The sequence below is a fragment of the Odocoileus virginianus genome, chromosome 10, assembly GCF_023699985.2.
Source record: "Odocoileus virginianus isolate 20LAN1187 ecotype Illinois chromosome 10, Ovbor_1.2, whole genome shotgun sequence".
NCBI lineage: Eukaryota > Metazoa > Chordata > Mammalia > Artiodactyla > Cervidae > Odocoileus > Odocoileus virginianus.
Genome location: NC_069683.1, coordinates 36260528 through 36274228, shown reverse-complemented (window position 1 = coordinate 36274228; position 13701 = coordinate 36260528). Strand labels below are relative to the sequence as shown.

Here is a 13701-nt window from a genome sequence, read left to right as displayed (position 1 = left end):
CCATCAACCTGAATTTGGTGTTGACCATCTGATGATGTCCATGTGCATAGTCATCTTTTGTGTTGTTGGAAAAGGGTGTTTGCTATGACCAGTGCATCCTTTTGGCAAAACTCTGTTAGCCTTTGCCCTGCTTCATTTTGTACTCCAAGGCCAAACTTGCTTGTTACTCCAGGTATCTCTTGACTTCCTACGTTTGCATTGCAGTCCTGTTTGATGAAAAAGACATCTTTTTTTTGGTGTTCTAGAAAGTCTTGTAGGTCTTCATAGAACCATTCAACATATATGTATATCCACTCTTTTAAAAATTCTTTTCCCATGTAGGTCATTATAGGGTATTGAGAAGAATTCCCCGTCTATACAGTAGGTCCTTATTAGTTCTCTTTTTTATATATAGTAGTGTGCATATAATAATTAAGGTTATATGTGTATAATCCCAGTCTCCCAATTTATGTCTCTACCCCTTCCTCCTCCCTACCATAACCATGCATTTGTTTTCTATATCTGTGACTATTTCTGGGTTGTAAATAGGTTCATTTGTAACATTTTTTAGATTCCACATATAAGTTATATTGTATGATGTTTTTCTCTGACTTACTTCACTCAGTAGACAATCTCTAGGTCCATGAGTTTTAGTGCAAATGACATTATTTCACTGTTTTTTTTATGGCTGAATAATATTCCATGTATATATGTACTATATCTTCTTTATCCATTCTTCTGTTGATGGACATTTAGGGTGCTTCCGTGTCCTGGAAGCAATGAATATAAGGGTGTGTGTATGTATCTTTCTCAATTATGGTTTTCTCCAGATATATGCACAGGAGTGGGACTGCAGGATCATATGGTAGTTCTATTTTTAAGTTTTTAAGGAACCTCCATACTGTAATCCATAGTGGCTATTCCAATTTACATTTCTACCAACAATGTATGAGGGTTCCCTCTCTCCACACCCTTTCTGACCGGCTCTTTTTTATATTTTAGTTCCTTATAAAATCTCACTGTATTAATCTATTATTTTCCCTAATACAGTTTTCATTCTTATTACTAATGCTTTGAACTCTTTATCGAGTAAATTACTTCCATTTCATTGTTTCTTTTCCACCGGTTTTTCTCTTGTTCTTTCAATTGAAATAAATTCCTGTATCTTGTCATCTTGCTTAACTTGTTCTGTCCCTATGAGATTAGGTGAAACAGTTACCGACTCCATGGATGTCCTTGTGTGGAAGTGACTCTATACAGTCTGCATGGGTCCAGTGGCCTTGGTGGGAGAGCTGGATCTGACATGAGCATAGGTCACACCTTTCCCCACAGTGTTCTGGCAAGTGTCACATTGGTAGCAGGTGGGGTTGGAGATGGAGGGGCTAGATGGAGAGGTAGGTGTGAGCTGGGCCTTCTGCTTTGCTCAGGGGCTGATACCACCCCATTGAGGGGGTTGGGTCCCAAGTGGCTGAAGCAGAAGCCCTAAGGTAGGCTCTGAACTGGCTCTGTTTCCCATAAGTGTGTGCTCTCCCCCTCCCATCACCCTCGCCCTAGAGCAGAGCAGGATTGGGCTGGACTGAGTCACAGAGGTGGTCTGTGTGTGGGCTATGGCAGTCCCAGCCCTAGTTAGGGTCTTAGACCACTTCTGATATGCTGTCTCTATAAGCACCAGTAGATGTTTCCCTGCCCCCTTTCAGAGGCTGTTCCATGTTCAAATGTTCCCAGCTCCATCCCTCAAAACTGAGCACTCCCCTCGGCCACAGCAGCCTTCGCCTTGGTGTGGAGCAGCATCATGGAGCAAGTGGGGCTGGAGTGGTACTCAGCTCAGGCTGGGGCAGTTACAGCAAACTGCCAGGGTCCCCTGCTGTTTCAATCTGCTTCCTCTGCCTAGGTTTCATGCAGCCCTCCTATTTGTCCTACTGATTTTCAAACCTGAGGGGACTCATCCACCTGGTGTCAGATTCCAGGGCCAGGGTGCCCAATATGTGGCTCAGACTGCCCCTTCCCCAGGAAGGATCTCTGTCCATGTAATCCCCCACCTCATCTGAGTCCCCTCCCCGGAGCAGAGGTCCTTGATTGCTTCCCTTCCTTTCCTACCCAATTCTGTGCAGATCTTTTATATAGTGTTGGTTGTACAAGAGTCTTTCTGCCAGTCTCCAGTTAGTTTTCAGTGAAAATTACTCCACACGTAGATATATTTTTGATGTGTTCATGGAAGAGGTGCACTCTGCATCCTTCTACTCTGTCACCTTGATATGTCTACTCTTTTTTAATATTAATGTCCACTAAAATTTGAAGTGCATCTTCACTACAATGGGTTAATGATCTGCTTAAAGCCATTTAATGTCTTGGAATCAGTTTTCTCACTGGTTAAGACTGGGTTTTGTGAACATACGAGAGAGAGAGAGAAGTCACTCAGTCATGTCTGACTCTTTGCGACCCCATGGACTGTAGCTTACCAGGCTCCTCCGTCCATGGGACTTTTCAGGCAAGAGTACTGAAGTGAGCTGCCATTTCCTCTTCAGGGGATCTTCCTGACCCAGGGATCAAACCCATGTCTCCCGCATTGAAGGCAGGTGCTTTACCGTCCAAGCCACCAGGGAAGCCTCGTGAACATATGAAGGGCTTCCTAGATGGTGGTTTCCTTTCAACTTTCCCATCTTTGCCACGTAGCAGAGCTTAATGGAGAGTCATTAAGTCTGCACTGCACAGCTCCAGGGGGTACCATTCACATCAAGTAAGCGCTGCTCCTTGGGAGATCTGAGTTCCTTCTTTCTATAGGTTATCACCACAAGCTGGGCCTGGCGAAGTGGGGGACTACAATCAGAGACACTACTTATTGTGTGTTCTTAGCAAGAAAGCCAAGGGCCACACAGGTAGTTCCTGGTAGGCCAGTAGGTGGGCCCTCTCAGCCAGGAGAGGAGCTTTGGATTCCTGGGAATGATCTATGACTCCCTGCAATATAAATACAGCTTCTTTAAAACCTTGGGCTAATAAATTGTATTATTAGCAAGTCAGTACTGCTCTGATCTCTTCTCTGTGCTGGTCCAGAGTCTCTGTCTGGGGGCGGACAGTCAGGACGGTAGGGCTCCTGGATAGACAGCCACAGCAGCAGCTGTCTGCTCGAGGCCAAGGAAGGGACAAGTCAGACTCAAGGCTGTGCCCTCCAAGGACCCATTTGGGCCCCCCCAGCCTCCCTCATCCCAGTCTGAGGTCCTTTCTCTGATGCCTTCCTACCTCTATCTTGAGTTCCCTGGCCAAGGTGGGAGGAAGCCTGGGGGCTCAGTGCCACCAGCTGGTGGGGGCTGGAATAAATGGGGTGGTCACAAGCCCCTACTCAGGGTGGGTGCAGCCTCTAAGATGGCCTTTGTGTTCCAGCCTCCATCCCACCTCCAATGGATGGAGCTCACACGCAGTCTTTGCCTTGCCCTCCTGTTTCCATCCTTCGGTATGGGTTATTTTGGTGGTGGTTTGCTACCCTGTCTAGTGATTTAGCCATAAGCTTTACACTAATTTTCTTCATATGACAAGCATCCAGAAAAGTATATGCTATACACACACATACACACAGAGTTTAGTTGTATGAAAATCCTCATGTAACCACAATTCATGTCCAAGGTAGACCATTGTCAGTACCCTAGAAGCACCCCCTTCCTCTCTGCACTCAGGTCCTCAGTCACCCTGCAAAGGTAACCACTATCCTCACTTTTATCATGATTACTCTTGATATATACATCCTTGCTCCTCTTCATAGTTCCACCAGCAACATATGAACCCTTAAACATCAAATTATAGTTTTGCCTATTTTTACACTTCATATACATCAATTTATACTACACATTATTTTGTGATTTTTTTACTCAAAAATTGTTTATAGGATTCATCCTTTAAACAGTTTCATTGAGGTGTAACTAATTAACAATGTTCTGTTGTCTTTCAAGAAAATTTCTCAATTTGTTGACTACTTCTGGTAAGTTTTCAGTGCCTTGAAATGGCTGCTTTTGATCATTTTGTCCAGTTTTACACTTTTTTTGCAGAGGATAATCATTGACCTCTTCATGCTTCAGTAACTAGAAGCCTCTCTCATGATTTCTTACTTCATTCCTTTTTATTGTTGCCATTGTGCAATAATCCATGGTATGAGTGTACTTCAATTTACTTAACTTGCTTACTGGGGATGCACATGCCAGTGTAGTCCATTATGGATATTCTTAAGACTAGTGGCCTGGTATATTGGCCTGCATACTTAAGAGTGGAATTGTTAGTCATAGGGTATATTAGTTTTCTATTGCTGCTCTAACATATTACCATATATCTGGTGGCTTAAAGCAATCCAGATTTATCATCTTACAATTCTAAAGGTCAGAGTCTAAAATGGGTCTCACTGGGATAAAAGCAAGGTGTCAGCAGGGCTGTGTTCCCCTTTGGAGATTCTTGGGGAGAATCTGTTTTCTTGCTTTTTCTAACCCTCTGGGGGCTGCCTGCATGCTTTGGCTTATGGCCTCCTTTCATCTTCAAAGTCAGCGATGGCTGGTGGAGTCTTTCTTGTGCTGCATCACTCATTATCCTGGATCATCTGGGGGGATTCCAATGAGGATCCAGCTAAAGATCCTCAACTTATATCTTCAAAGTCTCTTCTATCATATAAGGTAATAACAGGTCCCAGGGATCAGGATGTGGACATTTTGAGGGGCCATCATTCTACATTTAATACATTTGTATGATAAATCTTTAAAAAATTTTTTTTATTTATTTTCGGCTGCGCTGGGTCTTAGTTGCTGTGGGTGCTTTTTTCTTTTAGTTGAGGCAAGTGGGGGCTACCCTCCAGTTGTGGTGCTTGGGCTTCTTATTGTGGTGGCTTCTCTCGTTGTAGAGCATGGGCTTCAGTAGTTGTGGTGGACAGACTTAGTTGCTCCATAGCACGTGGGATCTTCCTGGATCGGGGATTAAACCCATGTCCCCTGCATTGGCAGGCAGATTCTTACCCACTGTGCCACAGAAGCGCCACCAGGGAAGCCCCTATGATAAATTTTAAATGTATTACATAAGGACAAATAGGGACTTCCCAGGTGGCACTAGTGGTAAAAGAACCTGCCTGCCAATGCAGGAGACATAAGAGATGAGTTTGATCCCTGGGTCAGGAAGATGCCCTGAAGAAGGAAAGGGCAACCCACTTCAGGATTCTTGCCTAGAGCATCCCATGGACAGAGGAGCCTGGCGAGCTACAGTCTATAGGGTTAGAAAGAGCTGGACACGACTGAGGTGATTTAGCATGCAGGCACACAAGGACAAACAGAAAGTCTCTGTTGCTGCACATCCTTGCTAACACTTGGATCAGAGCTTAAAAATGTTGCCACTCGTCTGTAAACTATCTCCTAAGGGAATGGGGGAAGGAAATTCAATCATTTCCCATATTTCCAGCCTCTGACCAAATCCTTCCACAAACAGTATTGATCATCTACAACTAACCTGCCTGGATTTTCAGCATTGTTTGAAGTAGCCTGGTCCCAACTATTAGACTCCTTATATTTTAGACATTCCATCAGCCTGCTGGCTGTCTCACATGCAGACTTCATTCCTATCTGGTTCTAAGTGTCTTCTAGTCCCCATCTGCCTAGAGTGCTGGTATTTTAACCATATTCAATGATGACTCTATTTGAATGATTATGGAGTGGTCATGTGCAACTGAAGAGGCATGTTATGACACCCTAAATAAAAAGCCACCACCTTCATGCCAATATTTCAACTGCTCCATTGGCCATGAATTTGGTGCTAAAGCTTGGCTTGCATTTACACTAACTGGGGCTGATTCATTAGAAAAGACCTTGATGCTGGGAAAGATTGAAGGCTGGAGGAGAAGGAGATGACAGAGGATGAGATGGTTCAATGGCATCACTGACTTGATGGACATAAGTTTGAGCAAGCTCCAGGAGATGGTGAAGGACAAGGAGGCCTGGAGTGCTGCAGTCCATGTGGTTGCAAAGAGTCAGACGTGACTAAGTGACTGAACAACAACTGGGGCACTAAAAGGTTATGAAGCGTGAGTAGCAAAGGTCATCTGAGATGGAAACCCAAAGTTTCCAGGGGATTTCAAGGTATAACAGAGCTTTGAGTGTCAAATGGCATGGCAAAGGAAACATTTTCCGGACCTTAAAAATATTTGCCATAAAAAAATGCCTCTACTACAGCCAGTTTGATGTTGAAATACCCTCAAAGAACTACTTAGATTGGCACTTTTTGAAAAGTCTACAGCATTTACTACCAAAGTTCACTTCCCAGGTAGAAGCACAGAAACAGAGAATGCTGGGGTATACTTCTCACAAAGTACAGTCTCACAGAATTCCCATTTCACTTCTACCTTATGCACTGGAAATTTTCAGCATGGGCATAGTGCCCAGTATAATAGCAAATAAAACAGATGTGCTTTTCCATTCACATCGGTCAGGAAATTTCATATTAAGCAGTTCAATAATTATATAAGAAGTGTCATCTATATGCTAAAATATCCCTATAGACTAGTTGATATTGGTAAAACTGTGTTAAAGAGTATAAATGCTTGAAAACTGGTATCAGGAGGAGAACTTCCAATCTGTAACCAGGAAGTTTCACATTAGGCAGTTCAAGAAAATGGAAGCTGAAGTGCTGGCCGGAACTCTTCCTGCTACGTCTCCCACACCCAGGAGCAGGGTGCTTTTAGTAGCTGGCCACAGGACGCTTAGAGTCCACTTTTAAAGGCATTAGCATGGCTGGAGTGGCCTTTCGGGGAGAGAGCCTCGGAGGGACAGCAGCATTGCTAGGACTCCTCCTCTGGCAGCAACCAGGCGCTCAGAACGAGGCGATGGTAAGTAGGACTAAGAAACTATCAAGCTGGCCAGCAAAAGCCAGTTACTGAGGTCTGGAAAGCATCATGAGACAGCGACCAACCAATGTCTTCACAATCGACCTCTCTCCTCTGGTTTTCTTGCTTTGTCCTCCAGCCTCACGAGTAAAGGCATTCCCACAAGATACTGTCTCTAGCCCTTCCGCTTTCTTTACATGCCTTCCTATTGTTCCATTATCTCTTGGTGTATAAGTGGAAGACTTGCAGTGATATAACCACAGCCCTGCTCTTTTGCCTGAACTCCAGTTCTCTTTGGTCAAAACCTCAAGGTTTCCAAAGCTGACACTTACGTCCCCTCTCAAGCTTGTTTTTCCTCTTAGGTTCCCCAGTGCTGCTGATGGTGCCCCACGCTTAACTATCTGTTCTTCACACTGCCTTCCAAGTCATCTCTCTGGAATAGAGCGCTGATTACACCACCCACCTGCTCAAGAACCTTCCATGACTCCTGCTGTTATGGAATCAAGTCCAAACTTGCTGCCTTGGCATCAAATCCCTCTAAGACTTGCTTCACCATCGTCAGCTAAACTAATTAAACTCAAAAGCTTTTGCACAACAGTGGAAACTATGTATAAAATGAAAAGACAACCCACAAAATGGAAGAAATATTTGCAAACAATGCTATCAACAAGGGATTAATCTTCAAAATTTACAAATAGCTCATGTGACTCAATATAAAAACAAACAATACAAAAAAAAATTGGCAGGCCTAAATAGACACTTTTCCAAAGAAGACATATAGATGGCCAAGAGGCATGTGAAAAGGTACTTACCGTTGCTAATTATCAGAGAAAGGCAAATCAAAACTACAATGAGATCTCACCTCACACCAGTCAGAATAGCCACTGTCAAAAAGTCTACAAACAATAAAATCTGCAGAGGGTGTGGGGACACGGGACCTCTCCTACACTATTGGTGGGAATGTAAATGGATACAGCCACTATGGAGAACAGTGCAGAGATTCCTTAAAAAACTAAAAACAGTGCTCCCATATGATCCAACAATCCTACTCTTGTGCATACATCTGGAGAAAAACATGGTTTGAAAGGATACATGCACTCCAATGTTCATTGTAGCACTGTTTACAATATATCTGGGACATGGAGGCAACCTAAATGTCCATTGACGGATGAATGGATAAAGATGTGGTACATATATACAATAAATATTATTCAGACTTTAAAAAGAATGAAATAATGCCATTTGCAGCAACATGGATAGACCTAGAGACTATCATACTAGGTGAAGTACGTCAGACAAAGACAAATATGATATCACTTATATGCAGGATCTGAAAAAATGATACTAGTGAACTTACTACAGAACAAAAAGAGACTCACAGACTTAGAGAACTTGTGGTTACCAGAGGGGAAGGGATAGATTGGGAGTTTGGGACTGACATGTATACACTGTTATATTTAAAATAGATACTCAACAAGGACCTACTATATAGCACAGGGAACTTTATTCGATACTCTATAATAACCTAAATGAGAAAAGAATTTTAAAAAAGAATAGATCCATTATATGTATTACTGAATCACTTTGCTGTACACCTAAAACTAACACAACATTGTATACTCCAGTATAAGAAAAAAAAACACAAAAGCCTTACCTGGTCCTTCCAATTTAGCCCAACTCCCACCATCTCCTCCGACGCGCACAATGCGCACATTGCTTTAAGCACAAGCAAGGTAGCGCTGCTGGAGCATTTTGCTGCTTTTGCATTTTTTCAGCCTTAACCTTTGCAACGCAAACCTGACAAATCAAGCCTTGTCCTCAGGCAGAGTTGGAGTTGGCAGAGCGCAGAAAAGGTAATTATGCTCAGAGCAGAGCACCTGTGATGACCTCTGCATCTTCCCCTTGCCTCCCTGGGAGATAGCTCTTGGGCAGGTCAGCACCCTGTCCTGGGACAGAAGAACCTGGAAATCAGGCCAGGACAGTTCCTGCAGCAGAACCTCTGCTCTGCATCATGTCTGCATGGGCCCTTATACCGATGATCCCACACATGGGATTTCAGGTTGGTTTTTTTCCTCCATGGTTGTGCAATCTACAGCTCACCAAAAATCCCCAGAACTGAGCAGCTGCACCCTGTCCCACCTTCCCTTGCAACTGGCAAAGAAGGTTTCAGAGAAGACAGTCTTCCCTCTGGTATCAAACATGAATCATGCTCTGTGCCGTGAAAACCCTGTGTGCAGGGGAAGGTCTTGACCTCTTGCCACGAACCCAGGGAAGAGCCAAGTACCTTCTGGCCGTGGTTTTGGCTTTTCCAATCCTCCGTCTTGCATGAGCTCAAAGGCAAAGGAGACATTCAAGACCTGGAAAGAGAAGTGAAGTGTGTGAGGCGCTGCATACTCATTCCTGGACCCTTGCGGCTCCCTGGGACCTGCCCCTGGAAAGTGGAAGAACCAGCACTGTAGCCAGAGGGGCAGGGGCTGAGCTAAACTGAGGCTGGTTTTTGAAGCAGAAACAATGCGGCCAAAGCGGGCCTGCCACACAGAGTGTGGACGAGGCCGAGCCTCTGTTGGTGAAGCACTCCCGGAGGAGTTAAAGATTCTGTCCGTGTCCTACTGTGTTCCTGTGTCACTGCCAGGACTGTAAACTCGGGAATGTATGTGCTCACAGTCAAAAGAATCAGACAGTAAGACACCTTCAAAAGGACCTTTCTGGTGGCGTAGTGGTTAAGAATCTGCCTGCCGATGCAGGGGACACCAGTTTGATCCCTGGTCTGGGAAGATTCCCCATGTTGTGGAGCAACTAAGCCCGCGAGCTGCAACTACTGAGCCTGTGTGCCCTAGAGCCCGTGCCCACAACAAGAGAAGCCACCACAGTAAGAAGCCCATGCACCACCATGAAGAATAGCCCCAGCTCGCCAGCAACTAGAGAAAGCCTGTGAGCAGCGAGGAAGACCCTGTGTGGCCAAAAATGAAATAAATTAAAAAATAAAGTTTAGGGGAAAAAAAGACATTCAAGAGGCAGGGAAAGGTTTCTGCTTGGGACCAAAGGCCTGTTGTCTAGCAGGTGGGCGGTAGCAATCCAGGAGAGGCATCAGAACCTGGCTGAGCGGGAGCCTCATGTCTGACCACTTTGCAGCCACCTTCCCTGTCACCTCTGGGGAGGGATGAAGCGGGGCTGTGGCCCCAGAGGGAAGGTGCGGCCAGGGGACCAGGGTGCAGGGGAGGGATGCTCAGGGCCTGTAGGTAGCTGCTCCCCAGCTCAGCTGCCCGCCCCCCGCCCCTTCCAACCACTGAAGACCCGAGGCAGACGGGAAGCCGCTGCCTTTACCCAGGTGGTCTCAGCACAGCTATGGGAAGACGGGTCGAGCATGTGGGCTGGGGCCTCCTCTCACCTTCTGTTCAAAGCTGTCCGGGGTCAGGAAGAAGCTGTGAAGCGGCACGAAGTAGCCCTCCAGGAGCCCCATGAGCAGCACCAGGTACACCCCGTCTGCAAACTGGACGAGAGAGCCAGGTGAAGGCACTGGGCCCCCCAGCCCCGGCCCATCAGCTTCCAGGTCAACCCCCAAAGGCTACGTCCCCGGGCAGGCTGCTGGCAGGCAGTGACGAACAGGGGCCCAGGGCGGGTAGGTCTGCTGCCCGACGTCCGGCTGGTCCACACACAGGCCCATGCGCCTGATCTCAACTGGTCCAGTATTTATTGAGCGCCGACTATGTACCAAGCACTGATCTGGCACATGGAGCACAGAGATGGGTCAGGCGTGGCTCCGGCCCTGGAGGAACTCACGGTCCAGCGGGGAGACTGCTGTGGAGGACAGGCATGCAGCTGCTGCTGCTCTGCGGGAGGGAAACATGCTGGCCTGCGTGAGACCGGGAGAGGTCACTCATCCCGCGGCAGGCACCAGGGAAGGCTTCCGGAGGAGGTGCTGCCTGGATGGAGACGTGAGGGATGAGCAGGAGTTAGCTCGGGAGGGCAAGCAGGAGGGAAAGGGTAAATATGTGTATGGTGTCTAGAACACTGGCATGTAGGCAACACTTAACACATATTAGATATTAGCTATTGCTATTTTTTTATCCTGGAAAACAACAAAGCAGTCAGGACACAACGTCCTGGCTCTTGCTGACAAAGCACAACTGTGTGCTCAGGGCCATGGCAAGAGGCTTAGAGCTGGTCCCTTCCATCAAAGACAACAGAGGCCTGATGGGCTGAGAACCTGGTCTGAGGAACAACAGGCGCTGAAGCCAAGCAGAGGGGTGCAGGCCTTCCACTCAAGGGAGGGGAGGTACGTGTGTGCTGGGCAGGCTTTGTGGGGACAGTGGGGGCCCATGAGCTGAGGGGAATGTGAAAGCAGTAGATGCTGTGGGTCTGGAAGATAAATGGCCTGAGTGAAGATATGGAGGTCAGATGCATATCTGATATTCTAGAACCTTTCAAAGGAGGCAGAGCCATCAAATATTTGTATAAACAACAGTTGCTAGAGTTCACAAGAGGTCAAAGTTCTTGGAAGCATCTTAGGAAACTTTTAAAATTCTAGACTGAATTACCCGGAATCTGGGCTGGGCCCAGAGTCTGAGCTCTGCTGGGTGACTAGATGGTAGGCCTGTGGCTCAACCTGGGTTATGGGCAAACAACCCTGAGCATGAACTTGACCTAGGAGTGGCTTCCTCCCTGTGTTCATCCATCTGGCCTTCAACTCAGGCGGGTAGGGCCTGAGCATGACTCATTCCAGGCCACCCCAGGGTGGACCATGGGAAGCAAACCCCAACATCTGTGTCAAAATCAAGGCCCTCCTACGGAATTGGTTAGCTGGGCCTTCCTCTGGCTGTGGCTGCAATGGGTTGAGGATGAAAGAATCCAATCTGTCAACTCAAGGGAGGACATTGGGTTAGGGTCAGGATTACTTATAGCTCTGAGTGCCACAGACCTAGCCTGCTCCCACCCCCGACTGCAGTTCCAATGACTTGGTGGTGAAACCTGCAGACAGGCCCCACATGTGCTCAGCAGAGACCCCCTTCCCTGCCCATGAAAAGTGAAGAAGTTCCAAGGGCTCATTCCAGCTCTCTCCAGGAATCATTACTTCTGCAGAGTGTCCCCATCTCCCACATATGATGTTGCCTCCAGAGTCGAGACACACCCAGGGAGAACTCAGGCACAGGCCTTTAAAAATACAGGAGGTACCCATGTATTCAAAAGAAAATCACGCTTTAGAAATTAATTGCGAATGAAAGGAGACTGGGAAATGGGACACATTACATAGTCTCAAAGTATCTCCTAATATAGATTAGCTATTAATTATAAAGGGGAGGAGCTTTATGGTAGGGAAATCCGGGAGATGCCAACTTAGCCAAGTGATCAAAGTTACCACCATCAGGTACAGAACTGATGGACAAAAGTACCTGAGAAGAACACAGTATTGTCTCAATGGTACTGTTCTTGAACATGCATAACCTACCTCTAATCATGAGGGAGAAAAACAGAGAGATTCTATATACCATATAGCTCGCATTCTTCAAAAATGTCAACGTTAGGCAAACAGGCTGAGGATTTGTTCTCTATTAAAAAGAGACTAAAGAGACATGACAACTAAACGTTATCAGGTGAGAATACGAGGACATCTGTGTTTCTTAGAACCATGTGACACTACTCATGTCAAGAGTAGTCAAGTATCAGCAATTTCACATGGTTCAACCAAAATAGGTTAACATTGCACTGATGTTAAAACTGCCTGAATTTGATTACTGTATTGTGATTCTCTAAGAGTATGTACTTGTTCTTAAGAGATGTATGCTGAAGTATTTAAAGGTAGAAAGAGAAAAAAAACCCAAGTGTGGACAAACGTTAACAATTGGTGTATGTGGGTGAAGAGTACATAGGGGTTCATGACAATAATCTTGCAGATTTTCAAAATAAAAAATTGGAAAAAATTCAGAGAAATCTCATGCAGTTCACCCCTCAGAGTGGAATAGAATTCCCTCTCCCTTCCCCAGAGAAGCTCCAGGGTCAGGATGGAAATCCTCCCAACAATGTGGGGCCCTGGAAACAGTGGCGGTCCAGGGGGTCTTGTCCCCCACCCTGCACTTGGGGCTGTCACCCACCTGGGTTTCCAGTTCTGTGACCTCCAGGTTCAGTTTATTCAGGTGTTTGTTCACGAAAGTGATGAGTGTCTAGAAGAAAAGCACAAGCCAGGCCTTGAGAGGGAGACTCTTGCCCTGGAGGCTGCCCCGTGACTCCACCGTGAGGACACAGGACGAGGACCAGCCAAGGCGGCGCAGCCAGTGGCGTTCTTGTGAAACTCCTGTGTCCACAGGGGAGGACGGCCCCCAGGACCTGCAGTACCAGGCACTGTATGACTCAAACAGCCAGGCCCAGGACTGGGCAAGGAGCAGGGGGTGTGAAAGGACAGAACGACAGCTGGAGTGCCTGAGCCCAGGCTCGGGGGGCCAGAGGAGACATGACCACATTGGGTCCCTTCCGGTCCCCACTCCACGAGGTACAGGTGCCTGTGTCCAGGGAGACAGAGGGAGGTCTGTGTGAGGAGCAGGGATGGCTGGGGGTTCAGTGTGCTTGGGAGATGGGGGCCCGTAGCCTCAGAACCTCCCAGAGATGCTGTCATCCAAATGGGAGAAGAAAGAAACTAGATAAGGCATCCAGCGAGAATAAGACAGGTAAAATGGATATCAAGCAGGAAAGCCCTGTGTTTGTGGTCATCTGGACATGACACCAGTTTCAGAAAGCTTGCAAGCTGCTGGGGGTGGGTTTTCCTGATGTATTTTGACATCTCACTCCCCTTCGTCCCTCCCGCCCTCCTCTCAGGCATCTCTTTCCCACCTTTTTCACCACGTTGAGCTTGTCTGGTGCATGATCGAACAAGGTGTCAAAGGCATCACGTT

At 46.7% G+C, this 13701-nt stretch overlaps 1 protein-coding gene across 3 annotated transcripts in view; it reads right to left on the bottom strand.

The window, feature by feature from the left end:
- The window catches only part of PARVA (parvin alpha), a 167467-nt gene that overhangs the window by 17693 nt on the left and 136073 nt on the right, over window positions 1–13701 (bottom strand). For 2 of the 3 annotated variants that reach the window (XM_020904922.2, XM_070473392.1), the window contains exons 9-12: window positions 13640–13701; window positions 12907–12975; window positions 10206–10307; window positions 9102–9174 (exon numbers count right to left, since the gene is read on the bottom strand). In XM_020904922.2, coding sequence (XP_020760581.1) covers window positions 9102–9174; window positions 10206–10307; window positions 12907–12975; window positions 13640–13701 — 306 coding nt within the window. Of the gene's footprint in view, window positions 1–9101; window positions 9175–10205; window positions 10308–10378; window positions 10741–12906; window positions 12976–13639 lie in introns of those variants that run through there. The other variant, XM_070473391.1, reaches the window with a different exon arrangement.